This window comes from Cygnus olor, chromosome 15 (genome assembly GCF_009769625.2).
Source record: "Cygnus olor isolate bCygOlo1 chromosome 15, bCygOlo1.pri.v2, whole genome shotgun sequence".
Taxonomy (NCBI): Eukaryota; Metazoa; Chordata; class Aves; order Anseriformes; family Anatidae; genus Cygnus; species Cygnus olor.
The window spans coordinates 5,823,128-5,844,485 of NC_049183.1; the positions used below are offsets into that span (position 1 = coordinate 5,823,128).

Sequence of the window (21,358 nt, forward strand, 5' to 3'; positions counted from 1 at the left end):
ACATTAGCGGCTGGAAATGGGGCAGTAAAAAAGCATTTACAATTTATATGCGGACTGGAAACTCCACAAGGCTCATTCTGACAACCTGTGATAGAATCCTTCCCAGCTCCAAGCAAACCTTCGGAGCAGCCTGGGCTTGCACGTCTCAAGTTCATTTAATTATTTGACACCAGATACACATTTTGAGCATACTCAGTGCTCATCGGTTCTGATGCTCTGGTCAGCTCCTCATCTGAGATCAGCAGAGAGTGACAAGGCAACTGGACAGAAGACAGGTTAGTCCATGTTCCTGTTTTCTCTGTTTCGCAGAAAACATCTGGAATTGAGTCACCTGAGACAGAAATCAACACTAAGCCCTTGTCCAGCCTAGCAGGCTGCTTAGCCTCATTAGCCCTGCTGCTTCTGCCAACAGATGCCCAAACACTAGCAGAAAGGTGTGGGGGTTTTTTGAGTAGTGTTTTAATCATGACATTTTTGCCAGCATCAATCATTTACGTGTGCAAGCACTAGAGCCGCAGCTGTCATACTCCAGGTTTTATGACACATCATGGGAAATTCAATCTTCACTGCTGATAGACAGGCAGCTGCGAGCAAAGAATGCTCTTTGCAGCTGAGCAAGGGAAGCTTAAGCAAGTTGTCCCCCCACAAGGAGGACATGGACCTATTAGAACGAGTCCAGAGGAGGGCTATATGGATTATCAAGGGGCTGGAGCACCTCTGCTATGGAGCCAGGCTGAGGGAGCTGGGGTTGTTCAGCCTGGAGACGAGAAGGCTCCAGGGAGACCTTACAGCAGCCTTCCAGTACCTACAGGGGGCTTCAGGAAATCTGGGGAGGGACTCTTTGTCAGGGGGTGTAGGGATAGGACAAGGGGGAATGGCTTTAAAATAAAAGAGGGTGGGTTTAGATCAGATATAAGGAAGAAATTCTTTACTCAGAGGGTGGTGAGGCACTGGAACAGGTTGCCCAGAGAAGCTGTGGATGCCCCATCCCTGGAAGCGTTCAAGGCCAGGCTGGATGGGGCTTTGGGCAGCCTGGGCTGGAGGAGGTGTCCTTGACCATGGCAGGGGGCTGGAATTAGATGATCTTTAAGGTCCCTTCCAACCCAAACCACTCTGATTCTATTGGATCCTACAGGATCTTTTCAGCATAGAGGAAGCATCAAGAATTAGCGCATCCCTCTCCACATTCCTATTACCAGTCAGTGAGGAAGGATAAAGAGACAGTGCAGCTGTTTAGGTGAAGCAGGCATTCTCAGGAGTAGGAAATCCACCCCCAGCTTGCCAAACCCAAAGCAACCCCTATGAAGGTTGCTTTGAGCCACCTGGGAGATGCTCACTGTACCCATCAGAGCATAGGGCCAGTGTCTCAGCTAAGGTTAGTCAGTAACAGGATCATTAGTCAAGCAAGTGACCCACAGAAGGCCTCAGGTACAAAAGGATCACTGTTCCCCAAATATGCCTGGAAACCTTTTCCAGCAAGAGCCAACTATATGGCATAGGTAGGTATAGGTATCTCTACCAGGCAAGAGTAGCAAGGCCACAGTAGGTCTCAGGGTAATACCTAACAAGCTGTCTCCACAAAGGAGAACAAAATAGTTGATACTCTGAGCATCTTGATGCAATCTGTTTCAAATTAGCTCTGTTAAAAGACAGCAACTCTGGGCCCTACTTTGTTCCATTTCACAGCTCTGCTGTTTTCAGGCCACGAGCTCATATCATGCCTTACAATACACTGTGCCACCTACACATGCTAGATTTTCAGCTTCTGTGCTAGACCTTTCGGCTTGGTGTTTTGGTGCACAGCACAGACTCTGTAGTCTGGCAGAGTTGAAGGAACAGAGTCTCGAGTCCTATCTTTGAGTCCTGACTCTTGGGAGCCAAATAGCAAGACAACATTCCCTCTCATAGGCCACACTCTTCACACAGTTAAAATATAACAGCACAAAACATAATACACGCCAAACATGTGTTTCCTCAGTCAAGTCCCTGCACTGTGGGGTTACAGCCACCAAAAATATATTAACAGCTAATGAGCAGCAGAGACAAAAGACTTTGCCATACAGAGCTGGTTTCTCATCTGCACATAATCTAAATTCAGCATAACTGAGGACAGCTTGAGTTGGCAATTAGCTGTAAGCAGTCTTTCAGTTCACACAGTACTGGGCTGTTCCCCCATTCTAATTTAGAGCAGCACTTATGTTTTTCTGTCCTGGCTCACTGAAATTTGAGCTTGAATTGCCTAGTCTCTAGTGAAAAATAGCGGTAACTGCCTGTGGCAGTTCTGTACGACTAGCAAGTGTAAAGGCTGCTACTTACTTTAATCTTCTGGATTTTGGTGCTGTTTTGGGCTAGAGATTCATCTGGTGGCATTAGACAAGCATGCAGGGCCAATCCATCCTCTTGCCAGGCCTGCTGTAGCCCTACCACCTGAAACGGAGCTTTGGGTCCACCTTCAATTTTCACAGGAGGCACCTGTAAATCCATTTGAACATAATTTCATTTTTAGATGGTTGTATTTTGGGACTGAAGGTAACCCCTTATCTTGCTCTGTTGCTTTTGAGTAGTCACATAATGTACAATAACCCAGGGAGCACTCTCACTTGATTAGTGGATTAGCTGTGGTTTAGCCACTAGCAAAATCAATAAAGACCAAATTAAATAGGAATAACATGTAGGTTTTGATAAGTCATAGGATTTATTTTCTCAGTGAGGACTCTCATGACTTGCAAGCTGACTTCCACCAGTTTCACTAAGTGAAAGCAAGAACCTACATTTGTTCTTTAGTCTAACAAGAAATGAGAACCGAGTCCCTGTCAACACCGCACATTCGTGCCACCATGGCACTGCATGCTGCCTTTATCAATGATAATGAAATCAGTCCAATCTCATTTCAAAAACCAGTGCTCAGTGATTATGCCATTCTGAGGAGCTATTGCAGGCATCTTTAATAAGACTTCATCTTCCCTGTTAGGGATCTCTAAAAGCCAAAACCCCATCAGTCTCTATCCAGTGAATCCACCTTGTAGTTAGATTTGAGGTGATTTCTTTCTGACAGATTTTTTCACGTCCGTACCTGTGTGGGAGGCATTCTATCTGCCAACATAGATATCTGATCCAAACTGAGGAGGATAAAAAGGGACTTTTGCCAACCCCAAGATGAACACTGGGCATCTTTTATCGTGAGCATCGGTTTTGTTCCAGAGACAGGATTCCAGGAGGAGACCACTCCGTTGGCTCACAAGGCTGCCCCAAATGAGGCTGAAACAGGATGCGGTTTAGCAATGGAATACACAAGAAACCTTACTATTGGGTAGAAAAAAGACAGAAAAGATATCCAAAACAGCCTGGGAAGACATCACAGCACTGCAAAGCATCCTGAAACTTGGGTAGCAGGTGAAAGAGGGCAGAGGACTATCAGAAAGTCAGACACAAGCAACCAAAGCCACAAGAAAGAGCAGCAACCATGTGAGGCAAAGATCCCTGACCCAGATCGTGTACTAGATGAAGAGACAGGCAAGTTTGAATTACAGGACTGTAATTCGTTCCCAGGGTTCTGGTGAATACTGAAACCACTTAAGCCTTGTTCTCATGGTTTACACCATCACCATGGTCTCTAGATAGATTAATAGCTCTGCTATTCACTGCATACATAAAACAAAGCTATTTACAGTGAGATAAATGCCTTTAAAAATATATTCTCAAGACAAGGCGCGAGTGCATTTTCAAACTGTGGAATAGGTCAGTTGTATCACTCCAAATAGCACTATCAAGTCCTTGACTGCCTTGAATACTGGTTTGACACGGGGATTTCTGTAGTAGTTCTGCTACTGGAGAATGCTCACATCTCTACCACATTCTCCACTAGCAGAAATCAGCATATCTTCAGGGAAGTCAATAAAGGCATGCTGATTTACACAAGCCAGGAAGCCAGTGATTCAGTGGAATTACACAGATGATCAGCAGATGAGAATTTGGTCTAAAGTGCTTCAACTTTTCTTTCATTACAGAAACGCAGACATTTTCATTGCTATCCAACAGCTGTTTGGGAACCTGTTTGGAATCAATTTGTGGCTTTTACCCCAGTTTGCATTGGACATGAAGTCCACCACAACATTTGACCCTCTCAGTAGATGCAGCGCTGAACCCTGGAAGCTGAGATGCCCTTTCAGGCTTGAAGAGAGCTGCTGCAAGTCAGAGCTCAGGCATTTTAAGTGGGAGTAAAGGGAAGAAACCTCAAACTGCAGCTGTTCATGAGCTAACTATTTTCCAAATGGAAGATTCAGACTCTGGGGTTGTTCAAGTGGCAATTTTCATTAGCACTGAACTAACATTAAGGAACGTTGGCAATGTTTTAATGGAAGCATGAACATCATTAACAATTAATACTGTTTAAGTGGAGTTTAAGTGATTTAAAAGCCTTGTGCATGCTGTCCACTCACGGTGAAATTTACGTTGAGCGCATGGATAGGTATGCCAACAGCTTTAACAAGGGAAAATAATGCCAACATGCAGGATGGGAGGAAAGAAAAAATACTTCCCGTTTTCCTTAGAGGAAAAGGGTAGCATCAGATGAATGGGAAGAGTGAAGGTTTCTTTAGAGGGGAAAAGGTGTGATCCAAAGGACAACTAAGACAAAACACACCAACACTTGTTTATTGCCCTCTTGGCTATCAGAAAGGATTTGTTCTTCAATAGAAGCGTCGAGACAAGTGAATGGATGAAAATGTCTCCGTTTTGCTGCGGACAAAGTATAATACTTAGCCCTCTGCTTTCACTAGTCACTTTTGATTACTTTGAGTCTGCCTCACTATTTTTTTTAAATTAATACATTTATTTATTTTTACCTTCTCTGCCATGCTCTTTGTAAACTACAGGCACAATCCAGCAAATCTTGCATTTAAAGACAAGTTAGGACATAATTTCCCCTTTGTGTAGCCACTGTTTTGTAGCTGTTGGAGGAAAGCGATTTCAAGAACCTATTCACTGGAGGGAAAAGCACACCCTTAATCATGCAGAACCTTCTTTTGTGCAGTCACTGCATGTACTCACCAGAGACAGAAGCCACGTCACAAGGGCATTGTAGATGTCGGCTGCTCTCAGCACTATGTTAGGCACCTGCCCACTGCACTGATCTGTAGATACCTGGCCACAACTTGACAGCCAAATTGTCATAAGCAGAACCTCATTTTTCATAGTGGCTGATCTAGGTAATGTGTCAATATCTGGCAAATAAGAGGCTTCCTGTCAAAAAAAAAAGTAGGAAAAAGAACATCATTTGGATTACTGGAACCGTGTTCATCGTCACGAATGAATTATATTCATTGCTATCACAGGAGGGACAATTAATATCTAGTGAGCATTTATTAGAGAGAAAGTGGGAGCCATAAAAGCTAGGTCATTATATCAGTGACACATTCTGGAGTACTTCAGTTTTTCTTGGAGAGCTGTCACCTGGGTCTTCATTTAGCCTAATACTGCTTGGTAAATGGAAGATTATGTGGTCACAGCTGGATATAGCATGATCAGATTTACTTAGTATTCTTTAAGATTGTGTTATTTTTTAAAAAAAATAATCAATGAACACCTTCAAGGCAAGCATAGCAGAAATGTCAAAACTTTCATTCTTTTCTGCTTCATCTACATACCTCATTCACAGATGATGATACATTTAAGTGAATTCATCACCTGTCTTTTACTTTAGTATTGATACTTGGTTATTTAGGATGCAAATCCATCTCCTTGAAGAGACCTGTTCTTTAACAAAGAACCCCAACCTTGAATTGTGGGATTATAGTTTAAGGGATCTCTTCTGTTTCTCCAAAGATGCTGTAATTATTAGCTGGCTTGCTATTCCTATCTATATTCAGTCTGCTGTCCCTGACATTTCTTCTGTAAATTAGGAAACTAGTCCCTAAAATCATAAAGATTATCCAGTACACATTTGAGTATTGTTCCTCAACAGGTATGATCCTTGAATAAGGACCCTAAGGGCCCCCCCCAAGGCATCCTGAGAGCATGTATTCTACAGGCTTAGCCACACATTCATTTACAAATAGCTGGAGCTGTTTACTGTGGTGTTATTTCCAAGCTACTAGTTCCAGCATCAGATGAAGGCTATGCTCAGCACTTCAGAGTCTGCAAAGCGCAACAAGACTGCACTTCCTGTGCACGTCAGTGCAATCAGCCAACAGACTAGACTGCTAATTAAGGTGGGCAGAATTAATCTGAAGTGACCTACTGTAGTACGAGGCTAGCAGGCTCCCCTTTCTGTGAGCTGAGCTGTAGGAACACAGGAGGAGCACAATGAGAACAGAAGGGTGTTGAGGAGCAGCTGGGCAGTTGTTTCCAGTTGCTCCAAGTAACCCTTAATGAGGATGTCTGCCCATGCCTTTACACTGAATTAACCTTAATTTGATTTACCTGAATGTACTTTGGAAGCAAAATCAGCTAAATCCAATTAAAGCCACTTTAATTCTGAATTAAAACATTCACAAAGGTGTTTAATGACTAATCCACTTGACAAGTTAATGTAGCTTGACTTTTGTGCCTGTCCTCAAAACACAGGATTCCTTAAAATGGTTTTCAAAAAAAACAAACCATAAATACAAAGCCACAAGCAGATCTACTGTGTTGCTCAGTTATTTTGCTGCTAAGGTAGCTGCCACAGACACAGCACTGCCTACAAGCACCAAATAAAAAGTGCAATTAGTAATAAAGGAAAAATAGTCATGCAAAATCTTCTGATACTGCGGATCTGCAGTACTAATGTTACTGTAGTCCTGGGGAGCTAACACGGCTTTGACACTACCATCTTAATTCTCCAGTGAAGAGGCCTGAAAAGAAACTTGGAGACTTTCAGAAAAATATGACCTTCTTCTATAGCCCGTTTGGAGACGTGATTCTTTCTTCCTCTCTCAGCAACCGTATGGGGAGTGCAATCAATGGCTGGAGGTAACTCGAGAGCTAAAGATTAAACCAGGACCTATTCCTTAAGCAAGGAATTTTAAACTTTTCCAAATCTACTTGGCCCAGCGGCATGGGAGGGCTCCATAAGTTTTCTGACCAAGCTCAGAAAAGAATTTCACTTCTCCATTTGTTAAGGTTCTTCCTGAGAGCGAATGAGGCTTTGAACATTGCTCTTTGCCCTTTTCTTCCTCTGTCAGCCTCCTTACCCAACAAAGGCAAAGAAGAATTTAACTAACTGCAGAAATACTAAGGCTAATGAACAAAAAAATGAAAAGGAGCTAATCCTGTTTAATTCCAGGCAATAACTGCTGAAGTCAGCTACACTCAGTGCTTTCTTAGCATGCCTTTGCTCAGCATTGTCCAATTTACCTAGTCTACCTACAAAGAGAGTCCAATTTCCCTACATGCTACACTGACTTTTGTGACAGTATTAGATTGTAAAAAGATAAAAATGACTGAAATCCTGAGCTATTTTCGGTTGCTCTGGCTAGAATTGTGCTGTCAATCACAGACAGGCTTGCAGCTGATTGTACTCAAGTACCAGCAATTACTATAGAGTAAATAAGATAAAATTTCTTATTTCCAAAGTGCTTGCTATTTTATTTTGCAATTATAGTTTACAACATTGCAGCTTACAACCCTTCAGCTTGATTTTCCATCCACCCTTCCACACCCAGTTCTGGCCACATTTCTCCACTGTGACACAAAAACAGTGCAAGCAGAAGCACTGGCCGCCCTGAGCGACCAAGGAAGAACATGTCTATAGGTCACATTAAATATATACATAAAAAAATTAAACAACCTACCCCCAAATCCACACTGAAAAGAAAGAAGGAGAAATTAATTGAAAGATGCCTTATGGATACTATATCTTCTAGCTTTCGGTTACAAAAAAAAAATAATTCAAAGGGATCTGCACAGATCTGCCTTTTTAAATCAGAGCTGTTTATAATCACAGCAAGCTGAAGCTTAGTGGATACAAGTTTGTCAGCCAAGACTAATGTCATTTTGTTTCTAATAAAATAGCTCTAATTGGTTAAATGATGCTTTTGTTGATGGTTTTTGAAAAGACTAGTTGGCATTGCTTTTACTATGCCTGCACACTGCCTTGGACAAACAGCTCTGTTGCCCTAGAACTGGGAAAGATTATCAAAGCTGTTAGAGGCTGGAATGACAGAGCAGCAGCTCAGGAGCCAAGGGGGCCAGCTAAGAACTTTGCTGCTGGCTCCCAGCTAGGTATAAGGCCGATAGCAAGTGAAAGTGATTGCCATCCAACTGCTGTTTGAAAAACACTCTACATTACGTGTTCGGAAAGTTTCCTCCACTGCACAGATCCAAGAAAGCAGTCAGTATTTCTCATCAGAATCAGCTCACCCAGGCTGAGGGTTATCTCCCAGTGGAAGAGTAGGTCAAGGAGAAGCAAACTTTTTACAGATACAGCCTCACTTTTGCAAATAAAGAAAACTTCAGCATTTTCCTTCTAGCATTTTTTTTTTTTCCAATACAAACTAAACTGATGCTAATGCTGAAGCAAGGCATCGTGTTCAATCAAAATAAACTCTCTACTATGCTGAACAGACTCTATAGCATGGAGAGCTAAATGAAAGCATCTGCTGCATGTAAAGCATATAAGTTATACTTACTGAGTCTCCTCCTTCTTTACTGGAGGAGGTGAATGAGGGGGAAGGGGAGGAATAGGAAGAATCTTACTCTCATTGGCTGTAGGCTTAATCAAAATAATTGTTTTCAACCATGTCTAAATTTATCCTTCTATGTCATCCGCACCCTAGCTTGGATCGCAGATTTCAGAGGCAATCCCTGATGAATGGCAAATTACTGACTGCAGAAATCTTCTGCCAAATGATGCATCTGCTGTACGTTTGTAAATGTGAACTGATTTCTAGGTACTTTAGCAGCTCTAGCTAATTTCTCTAATGAAAATTCTATACTCTTATGCTGAAATAGCTCTAGCATTGCATGTTCATGCTTTGCTGGAGGCACAGCTCACAGTACAAAACACAAGCATGCTGATTATGTGGTGATAAATTTATTTTCCATGCAGTCATGTTGCTAATGTAGGACAGTAGATAGTTGGGATACATTTAACATTTGTGCCCCTCTCCCCAAACCAAAGCAGATAACACTTTCATGGCTTCTAAAAATTCTTGCATTAGATGAAGCCATATTGGAAATGTCAAGTGTTTGTTCATTTTCATTCTGTAGGGAAGGAAAAATGATGACAATGCCATCTGCTAGATTATCTGAAATTCCACATTAGATCGTGGAATAAACCGTGAAACTATTCAAAGAACTGCTTTATCATTGCAAAGTGGGAGCAACAGATAAGAATGCAGAAAGTATCTGCATTTCCTGTATGCAACTGGCAGAACATACTGTAATTAGAAAGGCAACATTTAATAATAAAAAGGAGAGTATGATTGATGTTAATGGTCTGAATGGTCTTTCTGTTAATGCATTTTTGTACTAGATTCACTCTATATAGCACAAACGGCTTTCTGAATATCAAACATGCTGAGGTTATGGACCTGAAAAATATAATGGTAGCAAGATATTGTTGAATTTTTTTTTTAATTTGAACTGAGCTTCAGATTGCTAAAATGGAGGAGATACAATCCTCCAAAGCAGATAACTCTCCCAGAGTAAGATTGCAGGAACTCAAAGAGCTGAGAAACAGGCATTATTTGCTATGAACTTGGTAGTTCTCCAGATAGGGCACTACATATCTTGTGAGGTTAAGTTAAAAAAATAAGAATAATAAAGAAAATTTATTTGCTGAAAATTATTTTCATGTTGTGGACAATTATTCTTAATCTTTGTCATGAGAATATAATCTCTTCTGATTCAGAATGAGCCACTTATCCATCCTTGGCATCATGGAGGTGCTAAAGCTAGCCAGCACCTCTGCTGGAGCACGAAGAGGGTAAGTGTCAGAGTGAAATGTCAGCTCACCGCCAGCAATTACTGAGCATAGGAATGCAGTTCAGAGATGACACACAGGAAGGAACTGAGCTCTGCTTGGCACAGGAACCAAGAATAGAAAAATTCACTTTGTATACCTTTTCTTGTTGCTGCCATCTGAGCATTGTCAACCTCAAATGCAATCTAAAGTAGCTTTATATCCACCACAGCTCTGGCAGTCAGTCAGTGATAGGTAGGATCAGTTACATTTCCAGGTTGGGATATGTCATTGTTCTACAATCCCTTTTCATCCTATCCCATCCTATATTCCCCTATAAGGAATTTTTCAGCTGCTTCACTAGAATTAACAGCTCATCTGTGCTACCAAAAAATATATAACCCTTCTGGCAGGAGAGTCAAGGACATGGCCCAAAGAATACATTAGAGAGACACCGTGTGATCATTCAGGATCACACAGACAGAAAAGTATTTTTGGCCCAAAATTCAATGTACTTTCTTGTTGTTGTCTGCAGTGAACAGGACAAGTCCACAGCATCAAGCATTTGGTCCTAAATAAGAATCTTGTACCTTAAGGTATGCTCTCTGTCCTAACCTGCTCAACTTTTGCCTGTGCTGCCAAGTACTCCTAATGCAAGTACACAGCACTGCCCTCGTCACACTGTCTCTCGTATATGCCAGTGTGAGACTTACTGGGATTTCTTGCTATGTCCTGGGTTGGGAACATTATCACTGTCTGAGAGTCTTACACAGCCAGGTAATGGTCTCTCTTGGACAACATCTTTCTAGTCACTCTGAGATCACTAGATCGGAATAGGATGAATGAAACAAGAACATCTATCGGTCAGCAGTGATGGGGAAAGCACAGTCAGAGCAACTATGACTTCCTTGATAGAATTGCTCCCTGAAATACTTCATTAGCACATAGAATGTTCTAAGTAATATTTAAAGCCAGCTAGGAGTACATGTCAAATACCAGCCTAGTTTTCAGCTGACTGAGGACCAATTGCAACATAATTCTAATGTTCATGAGAACACAATGTTTGTGTGGTTATGAAGCATATTAACTAATCAAAAGTGTTTTTAAATGGTTATTTTTCACCTAAAGATATTCAAGAAAAATTGTTGCCAAATAGCCTCAGTTTACACAAGTCTGAATGCAGCTAAAAACATTCAAGTAACTAGCAAAAATAACATGCAAGAAGCAGCTGTTTTACACACAATTTCTTCTTCATTTGCTGGAAGTGGGAAAATTTTCTGTCAAAGACTCAACTCCTCAGGTAAACAAAGAAACACTCTGAAAATTGCACTAAAATTTAAATCAAAGTAGCATTGAATCCCATTTGATTTTGTTTGCTTTCTGAGGCAATCATTAAAAATGAGAAGTGCCTTCTCCATGATTGGTGTTTACATTACAGTAACACTTCGGCTTGGAGGGATTCAGAACCTCATTGTGCTGGTATTCTATGCACATATAACAAAAAGCTCCTGCTGTACTGAGTTTTTACTCCTGGTTGACAAGCAGCAGCTGAAATATGTAAGAGAAGTTAAATTACTTACACATTTCATGTGAACACAGTACTGGGAATTAGGAACTTGTGCCTTAGTCTTGGCTCTGGATTATTTCTCTATGAAACTGCAAGGTGAGTAAAACATTTCCTTATCCTAGATCCCCTCTAACTGAATTAAATATCAAAAGCCTGTAAAACACTCTGAAGAGGAAGAGTAAAATTACAAAGAAAGATTAAGAAAACTTTTTTTAAACATTACTGAAACAGCATCATGTCTAAAATCCAAGCAGTAGTATCTCTACCTTCTATTGTTCTTCAGCTCATTTCATAACTGTCTCACAAATGAAATATGCTGTGATTTCCATACCTGCAGCAGGGAAGGAAATTGTATACAGTCACTTCGAAAACCTGTGATAGAGCATGGAATCGGTCCTCAGCCATCTGAAAACTAGGCTGGTATTTCACAACTGTTCCCAGCTGGCTTTAAATACTCCTAAAGGGCACAAGTAGCTTGATACTCTAAGAAATTGATCATATGCTTATCAAGTTAGGTAAAGCCATTTTTTTTTTTCTATTAAAAAAACTATTTATCTTGTCATATATTTCTCTGAAACTCGACAGAAATCCTACAGGAAAAAAAAAGTGGGGAGCTAACTATGCAGTCTCTTTTGAGTCCTACAGCTCTTACAGTTGTAGTACTTAAGTCCCTTCCACTGTGATGTTGCCAAGTCCCTGATTAGGGCAACTCTCTAATCGACATAGGAAAAAGACATGCTGAGAGGCAGTGTCATGCCCAAACTCAGAGTGAGCTTAGCCACCCTGCAGAGCGAGCGTGATAACAGGTTCTGGTTTGGACTATCCATACAGCATATTGCAGCATTGCTGGTTTGCTGAAAGCTCAGCTGATTTATCCAGACATTTTACCAGAGCTAAAGTGGCCTGCTCTTCAACCTCTCGGCTGCCAGTTCATAAATGGATTGTGTCCAGCTTGTCATACAGGCTGTGTGATCTTGTGTCCAGCTGCAAAATACTATGCATACAACTCTTTGGACCTCTGAATTCTCTAGGCAGTAAATATGGGTTATCTGTGATTTTGAGAAATGCTAAGTGCTTACAATCTCCAACGAATCTTGTGGGAACTCGAAGTGCTTGGCACATTGCTGGACAGAGCTTTATGTTTTTAAAATAAAGCTAACCATAAGATTCTTCCACTTAGTAATTTCAGACTAAGCCTTGAATTCCTTTCAATAGCCCTGCCACTAAGGATAATGTTTCTATAATTATTTCTGTAATAAAGTGTTTACAAGCTGTAACCAAGCTTATCCCCCCAACGTGTCAAGATTCAAAGCCGTAGTCCAACCAAAGTCATGATGCTAAACAAGCGGGCATGAGGAAAAACTAGGAATACAGTTTAAACTGTAAAGCTTCTTTAACAATAGCATTATAGCTGTGTCAGACATGCCTGAACAGCCCCCTTAGAAGAGCAGAAGGCCACATTCAACCTCCTTTCATCTACAAATAGTCTCACAGATCTCAACCATGAGGTAAGGCCAAGAGTTGAGAGTTCCAGGAAAGATGTGCATGGCAGAAAGTATTTCTTTACATAAGTAAATTTGACTGGCACTTGTTCATATGCATTGCAACCTTATCGTAGCTAGTCCTTCTGCCAACAAACACAGGAACTACCAAAGAGCAAGGCCTGAGGAGACACAAGGTACAAAAAAAGCTCTCTCCCCTCCTGTCCTCTTCTAAATGAGAAATAAATATTAGCCCATGGACATTTTACTCTATTGTCTTCTCTTCAAGTTTAATCTGAACCATTCTTCTAATGTGAACAGAGGAGTGTTTAGGACCTCTACTGGCAGCAAGTTCACGCACGTAATTCTGGAAACTATATTCTTTTTACTTATATTAACCTTTCCCTTAAGGAGCAACAATGAATGTTCCCATCTGTCAAAATCATGCATAAGTATATTCAATAAGCCTAAACTCATTTTAATTGCCTCCAAGATGTGTCAGGGAATAAAAGGACTAAATATTTCACATTTCCCTATGGCCATTTCAAACTCCCATCATAGAAACAGCACTAAATCTCATCTTTGAAAAGACCTGATTGTCCCACTCATTCCATAGCTGGTAAGTACAGTGGACAAAGGTGGAAGCCCCTGCTAAACAACCAGACCGGGTCTCTGTGTGGATATTTAAATGGAAAGAAGTTCTCTACGGCATTTTGTTAGTCCTGCTGTGTTCAGTATAGAATGAGCATCTCCTGGTTCTGAGCACAGATGCAGCAATGTGGCTAAGAAACCTGCTGAAGCAGACAACAGGTTATTAAAGCAGGATTAGTGTATGTCATTTTTAACTGCTCTTGCTGCATGCACAGAACTACTGGGAGAGTTATCAGGATGTAAGGTTCCTGACTTGCGTTTATCTGTGCCCAAAGCGTGCCAAAGCACACACTTCCAGTAACATCTATTAGTCTGAGAACACAAAGAACAAGCAAGCAGAATGCTTGTAGAAAGGAAGTTGTTTGACAGACTTTTAAGGCCTAGATTCTCTGCTTTGCCTGTTAAGGCAAATCCTCAGGATGCATCTGTGACATCCAGGGCCGTGGCAGAGGCAGTAGCAGCCTTAGTTCCTCTAGCTTGTTAACCACAACCAAGGGGACCATAAATCAGTTGAACTCAACCTAAGCATGAAATACTCTGCCAACAATCCCTCCCATTTTCCTACTCTGGTACCATGTGGGAAGATGAAGAGGAGGCCAGAAATACAGGCCCTGTGCCAGCTAACAGTTGCCTTTGATAGAAAAACATTTTCTTGGGAACTTCCATGCTATTCTGAATCCTGTGTGCTGGACTGGTGGTACAAACAGGAACCTTGGCCTTCTGTTTCTGCAAGCTAAATTTAACTACATCATCTCTAATTGCTTTAGTTTATTTTTAAGCCTTTCTTGAGTTGAGGCAGCAGGTTCATTAAGTACAAGAGATTTTAATCTTGCTCCAGGAACTCATTAAATACCGCACTGTACAAAAAGGGAGGAATTCAGGGGCCATCTGCTGGCTGTTTGGCACATCACTGCTGGCCACAACCCCAGACAGAGTCAGAGCAAGAGAGTGAGAAGACCTAGAGTGAAGGACAAGCCAAATTCAGCTCTGATGCCAGAAAAAGGTTGAGTATGAAATATTTTGCAATTTTTAAAATTAATTGTTTTAAGCTATAGTAAAATAGTAAGGGCTGAATGTTGGTTTGTTACCTTCACACAGGTGCAAATGTAGTAGCTGCTGCGGTCCTGCATAAATGAAAACAACACTTGGTCACAAGGAGATTTAACATTGCAAGATTAGTTTCAGAGTAACACAGATACAGCAAAGTTCGGTTACTGTGTGACAAGATAATTGTAACTGAAATAAGATAAGTTTTCCTTGATTTCTCCAAATATGTATATGGTACCACTTTGTTGGAGAAAAACTGGCATTTCCGTGCAGAACCAGCATAAAAACTATTCCTTTCATAACTGGTGGATCGGGTTCTGGTATGATCTTTCTACTGAGACGTGAATTTCACCTTCATTTCTCTTTGGTCAGCATGGCCCTGCTCTGAAGCAAGTGTATGAAATTACATAGCTTTATCTGTTTAATTTCATAACCTGCAGAAATCTTATTCTTTTTCATTTATGCCTCTTCCACAGTGATAGAAACAGAACTTTTAAATACTGCTTAGGACATCACCTAAGCATATTCACATAAGCAGATATACAACTGAGTTGGTGAGACGCCAAAGTAGTATAGTCCAGCTGGTAAACGGTTAGGTTGGGACCCTGGAACCCGCAGTCAATTTCTTTCAGCAACTCTTTGTGCTCAGGTACGATGCAAGAAAAAGGCAGTTTCCAGTGTTGTCACACTACTGCATTAAAAAGATCAAGACTCTTCTACAATAGTAATGAAAGTCACAGACACCTATTTTAGTAAGACAGGTGAAGAATCAAAGCAATTCACTGAAAACTGTGCAGATCAAGGCATCTTCTACATAAAAAAACACATAGGACCAGTAATTGAACTAAAAATATTTCTAGAGATTTTGGAAAATCAACCTCTACTTTCAGTCATACTGTGCTAGCCCAGGGTAACTGTCACAGTATCTAAACATACAATACTTCAGCACCACTCCTGATGGTTGCTAAGACCCAGGAATTTTTTCAGAGATTTTCCTGTGAAAGTCACATCAGATCCAAAGGAGAGTAAGGCAGTAAAAGGTCAAGGACGGTTTTGAACATAGTACTTTAAGTTTAGCTTTGTGGGAATGCAAGCAGAAAATCTTCTGGTCTAAGAATTTTACCTGACATCAGTGAGCTGAATCAAGGATATATTAATATAAAAAACCACAAGCCTGCCAATTTTAACAGAAAGGTTATAAAGTCTTATGTCTGCAGGTTGGAAAGCAATTGTCTGCATAATATATTTGTTAAGCTAGAATGACTCGGTTGCACGCCCGACTGTTTTTGTTTAGTAAGCCAGCTGTAAAGCTAAGCTGCAATAAGACGATGATCATAGTAATATAATTACTAGCACAAGGTTAGCCAAAGTGAATGTGTAGCCAAGAAAAATTAGATGTCTCAGTATGAGTCAATGCATTCATTTTCCAAACAGTTTGACTGTACAAGGTAGATAAAACAGTGCTTAAAACGTACTGGTAACAAGGTGGTTCCTAATAGCTTTCAAACTGCACTATCTTGTTCTGCCATACCATGATAAAGCAATAGAGGTAAACAAAGAATCAAGCTGAAGCCCCCATTGGAAAACAACCTTTGTGTCCTAATAATAAACGTTTCATAAAGCTAACTGACATTTGCTGTCTGTTAAATTAAATCCATATCAGGATGTAAAGTATCTGGATGTAAAGTATCAGGGCCATGAACACCACCCCCTGCAGTGGTTTAGCTGCCTGGGTTCAAGGCCAATTCTGACACAGCACAGCTGTGTAACTTCACATGCCGCTGACATGAAAAAAGCTGCATGAAGCCTCTTGCCCCTTTGCTTGGGAACTGCATTTAAGCTGAGACACTTGCCCTTGGTCCTTGACCAAGCCACACTGCAGCTATACCTGCGCCTGGCCACATGCTTCATCACTACAGACTTACCGCATAATCGCTGCCTGTTGGCTGACCCAGTTTACCATCACTGGACGCAATCCTGACCCTGACTTGACTTTCTCACCTTGATCTTGGACCTACCTCACCACCAGAGACTTGGTAACTGGTTACCCTCACTGGACCTGCTCTGCTTTTCTTGCCTGGGCACTGTGGGACTGCACTCCTTGCTGGTGAGGTCTCTGCCCCTGCCTGCCTTGCTGGCACCTTTAGCTCTGGTCTCGTCTTCCTTTACACAGTAGCTTGTGCTGCTCCTTGACACAAAAATCAGTTGTGAGCCCAGCAAAAGTAGCAACTATTATCTGGATCTAATGTCAATGTAATACAGAAATAAACATCAGTACTAAGTCACTCTATCATACCAGACAACATCAATTAAATGACAGGTCAAACCCATTTCATTTTACATCTTTCATTTAACTGTTTTACATGCTGTAGAGCACTCCTTCTCCATCTCCCTTGTCAATAATGCTCTGCTCAAATACTGAAACAAAACCTGCACGTTACTTTAAGCTATTAATTCAACCTGACCTTACAACATGGATTACATCACTCAGCTGGCTTTCAGCAGAGCTGCAGATGCTTAAATCAGTTCTGAACTAGATCCAAAGGTTAAAATGTGGCTAAGGGGCCTGTTTTTGGGAGAAATCTACTTATGCCAGTCTTAAGTTTCACTGAAAATTTGAGTAGTAGAGGTGAATGGAGGGGTGGAAGTGGGAGAAATCAGGCTCTTCCATGCATTTTTGAAAATAAGAGTTGGTTCAGATTGCAGAAAGTACCCCACGTGACTAGGAATCCGAATGACAGGCAGAATTTGTAGAATGAGCCCACTGATTTCCATGGGAACTTGGTACTTGCTTGTCTGGAAAATACGATTGGATATCAGCCCCTTCTTTAGATGCTGAAATACCTCTGAAAGTTAGTTCTCAGCATCTTAAGTTACCTGTGCAGTTTTGCAAGTGTTCTTCCCAAACCTGGTTCTCATTTATATTAGTGCATCCCACAGAGCGAAGTTGAGTACAGAATTTGACTGAACTAGGTTAAGAAAGAGACAGTAATATTAAATCTGAATTTCACTGCTTTCAAATTTTAGACAAGAACTCTAATGTAAAAATTTTAAAAAAGCTGCATTATAGTTACAATTCTTTCCAAGCACATCAGCTACAGTAACTACAGAGTTTCTAAACTTCCCCTCTGATTATTATTCAATTCAATTATTTATGTACATTAAAAATGGTCAGAGGAATTCTGGAAACCATGACAAGCGTTCCAGATCTCGACACCTATCATTGCCAAAACAAAGGACTTTAAAACAAGTTTCAAAGTATTCTACTCTGTCAAACATTGTGGTTTGTTCTTTGAGTATACATGTTTATATATAGATATTAGATAGTTTCACTGAGCAACACAGCTGCCAAATTACACTCCTTTAGTTTTAAACGTCAAAACATTCAAGTTTTTCTGCCTTCCTATGTGCAGAAGAAAAAAGAAAGGAGAGAAAACCTGTTCTAATTCAAAGACAAAAACCGGTGCTGTCAGAATGAATTTCAAGTAATCTTATAAATGGCTTGTATTTGATGGATGATGCTGATCTATTTTTCATTCTTAATTTTAATAATGAGTATTTCTGAAGAACTAAGAGCAAAGCTGCAGTACGAAGAAGTGGTAATAAAACATTATGGGTTATACCGATTCCGTTACTATAAACAGTGCCTTGTAAGTTTGGGCAGGTTTCCCCCCCCCAAGCAGCCTGTCAGTTAGTTTAGGTACCAGTTACCCCAGCTGCCAGCTAGTTTCTACAGGCCTCAGAACTCGAGCAAATTCTGAGCTGGTTAGCTTATGCTAATGACCACACCACATTGGCTAGCTGGCAGTAACGTGACTACGGGTGTATTTACTCGGTGATTTGGTGACAGCAGGACTACAGTGCAGATATACTCTGAGCTGTACTTGAGAGAAACCACATTACCAGGCCTTCGTCTTCATTACATTGGCTTCCGTGCAGCAAATATGGGAAATGACGAGGATACAACACAATCCAGCAATCACTTAGTGCACTGCAAGGAGTGAGTTAGCAAAGCTCAAGTATATTTCTGATGAGAAAGTGTCTGCATTTTAATAAGGGCTAACTGGAATCTGGTAGCACCTCCTGGCAGACTGAGAAAGAAGCAAGTCTGAAGACTAGAATCACAACCTTTACACCAGGGACTGAAGGAGCTAAGGGAACAGCTCTGTGCAGTCTATTCCAAAGCAGGCTGATAGAGGGGAAATTCACCCGTCAGTTTGTTAGTCCTGTACTTCTTGACAGTGATTAATCCAATGTGGGGAAAAAAATGAGCTTTTAATCTGCAGAAATATGGCATTCAGTTCATTACAAAACAAGCACATCCAAATGGTCCATTCCCGAGGTTAGGGCTGTAAGGTCTATCACCTTTTGTACTGACAAGAGAGCTTTGTTATTGCTACTGGCCCAGAAAAATCATCACAAAGTAATCACAGACAAGTTCTAGAGTTTATCTCCTCTTACCTTTTCAGCTAGCATTGCACCCACTGAAATCAGTGCAAGGATAAATTAAGACTACGTACACAAATCATCTCAGAAGGAAAAAGTACCCTGTCCTCTGAGCCATACTTTAGGTTTGGGGAAAAAAAAAATCAGGATTAATTTCATGCTCCCGTAATCAGAACTTCAGCCAAGAGCAAGATCTATTATTAAAATCACAATCCTCAACAACTACTTATTCACACACACCCACAAAACTGAAACAGTTTCTAGGGGCAAACAACCAGACAGGACTCAGAATAGGCTTTGCTTTAGAAGTACAACAGTGAAAGTGTTTCACTTTTTCTAAAGGTATTAAAAAAAAGTCTGGCTCCAGGGAAGTAAGTGACACTGAGCCCTCCGACTTCAAGTTAGGATTTCTGTTATGACCCCATACATCAAGTCTGGTGGGCAGCTGTACAGGGAACACTCCCCTTACAGGGAAGGAGAGTAAAACATAAGTAACGTGGGAGAAGAGCTGTAGGACTGCTCATCTATCCAGGTAGTGCTGCTCCACAGCAAACAGGTTTAAAATGATGTAATGAAAATGACTTTTCTTCTACAACCACTTCCACGTTTGGCCAGGAAGCCATTCCAAAATGGACAGTCCTGTGCTGAACTACTAACCATGTGGAACAAAACCGGTGTTTTCTCTGCCATGGGCTGCTTTCCAGTAACTGACTGATGAGGCTGCAATCTCTCCAGCTGCTCCTGGAATCTGTGTCTCCTGTGTTTCTCTTTCATCTGTTCTTCCTTTTGAGATAGTTCTATCTTACTTTCTTCTGTCCTGAAAAATATACACATTCTTTTTTGCTTTAACTTTTTACTTGGGAGAAAAGACATGCTTGTTCATCTGTTTGCATTTCTTATTCTTATGTTTATACCATACACTTGAGGGTGGATCATGACGTGAAAGGCTAAAATAGATTTAGAAAGCGCTTATGGTATTTGTGGGGGACACAGGAACTTGTCATTGGGTGAAATCATCTCTCTCTAAAATAACAAAGAAGAGGAGCAGACCTCAAACTTCTGATAAGCGGTGACAATCTGTTTGGAGACCAAAACATGCCATTTAGCAGAGGCTTGTTTGAGACTTCATTCCCTTTCTCCACACCAAAATACTCAGCCTTCCAGCCATTTCCTTTCCTATCTGCTATAATAGTGGCAAGTTCCCCCTGAAGCAAGACCTTCCATCTTTCTATATTTTGAGAAAGATTTCATCTGCCATTTCCACAGCAAACATGAAGTTCAATTTCTTCACAATCCTTCAAGCCCCAGGTGACTCAATTAGAATAGCAAGAAAGAAAACTGAAATATGTTAAAATCAACGTGAGCAACAATTCAGCAACAACAATAACCCAGATTCTTGCCAAGCTACAGTCTGCCATCTATGCGGCAGGCTAACAGGTAGACAAAATGGAGTTTTTATAGAACTGATGGAAGCAGTGAGCTTTAGTATCAGGAGCTTCTTGGAGGAATAACCCACAACCAACCATCTGCCATTTAAAACTAGTACATGCCAACTGAAGTGTTTAAGTGATAGGGTAGACAACTGAAAAAGTAATAGTCTCTGGAGCAGGCAGATTCTCCTTTTTTCCAAGGGCTCATATGTCAAAGTCAAAATGTTAAATTTCACCCTGAAAATAGCAGGCAGAATATAGCTTTTGATAAGTCAGTATAATGGAGTTCTCCCAAATAGCTGGGCACATGCACAAGGTGCCCACCTGATTTCACTTTTAAAATTAGATCTTACACAGAATACACTTCATTAAGCCTAAGGAGGCAGAAGCCCAAGTAACTGGAGAAAACTCTCCAATTTCCTCAATTGTTACCATTGTTATTTCTCTCTTCTAGCTTTCCAAGGAACTCCTGTGGTAAAAACAGCTCCTCATGGTTATACTTTGCCCCACTGAGCTCTTGCTCTTTTCTTGATGACAAAGTGAGAATTGCTTTGTTCAGGGGAAATAAAAAAAAGATACAGGAAAGGATTAGATGATAACTCTCCCAATATTGGTACAGGAAGACAGACCCTTCCTGACTTATTTTCTATGATGCTATGCACAGCAAATTTCAGCTTTGTTCTTCATACAGGCGATCAATACTGTTACTCTCCTACCTATAATCCAGACTAAAGAAAACGTCTAAATTCACCATGTCAGAAGTGCCACAGTAAACCATGTCTAATCCTAGGCCAATTCTCTGATCTACTAAGTCTGGCAGCCTCTAAAATGTTAAGCAACAGCTGCCAAGTTT

General features: G+C 40.9%; 1 protein-coding gene across 15 annotated transcripts in view; it reads right to left on the reverse strand.

The window, feature by feature from the left end:
* The window catches only part of DNAAF8 (dynein axonemal assembly factor 8), a 104,878-nt gene that overhangs the window by 69,814 nt on the left and 13,706 nt on the right, over positions 1–21,358 (reverse strand). For 11 of the 15 annotated variants that reach the window (XR_005824515.1, XM_040574218.1, XM_040574219.1 and 8 more), the window contains 3 exons: positions 19,733–19,910; positions 5,050–5,241; positions 2,317–2,472 (listed from right to left, as the gene is read on the reverse strand). Coding sequence is in view for 14 of the 15 variants with exons in the window: in XM_040574218.1 (XP_040430152.1) it covers positions 2,317–2,472; positions 5,050–5,241; positions 19,733–19,910 (526 nt within the window). In the remaining variant the exon portion in view is untranslated. The remainder of the gene's footprint in view (positions 1–2,316; positions 2,473–5,049; positions 5,242–19,732; positions 19,911–21,358) is intronic. The other 4 variants (XM_040574222.1, XM_040574220.1, XM_040574224.1 and 1 more) reach the window with 3 other exon arrangements.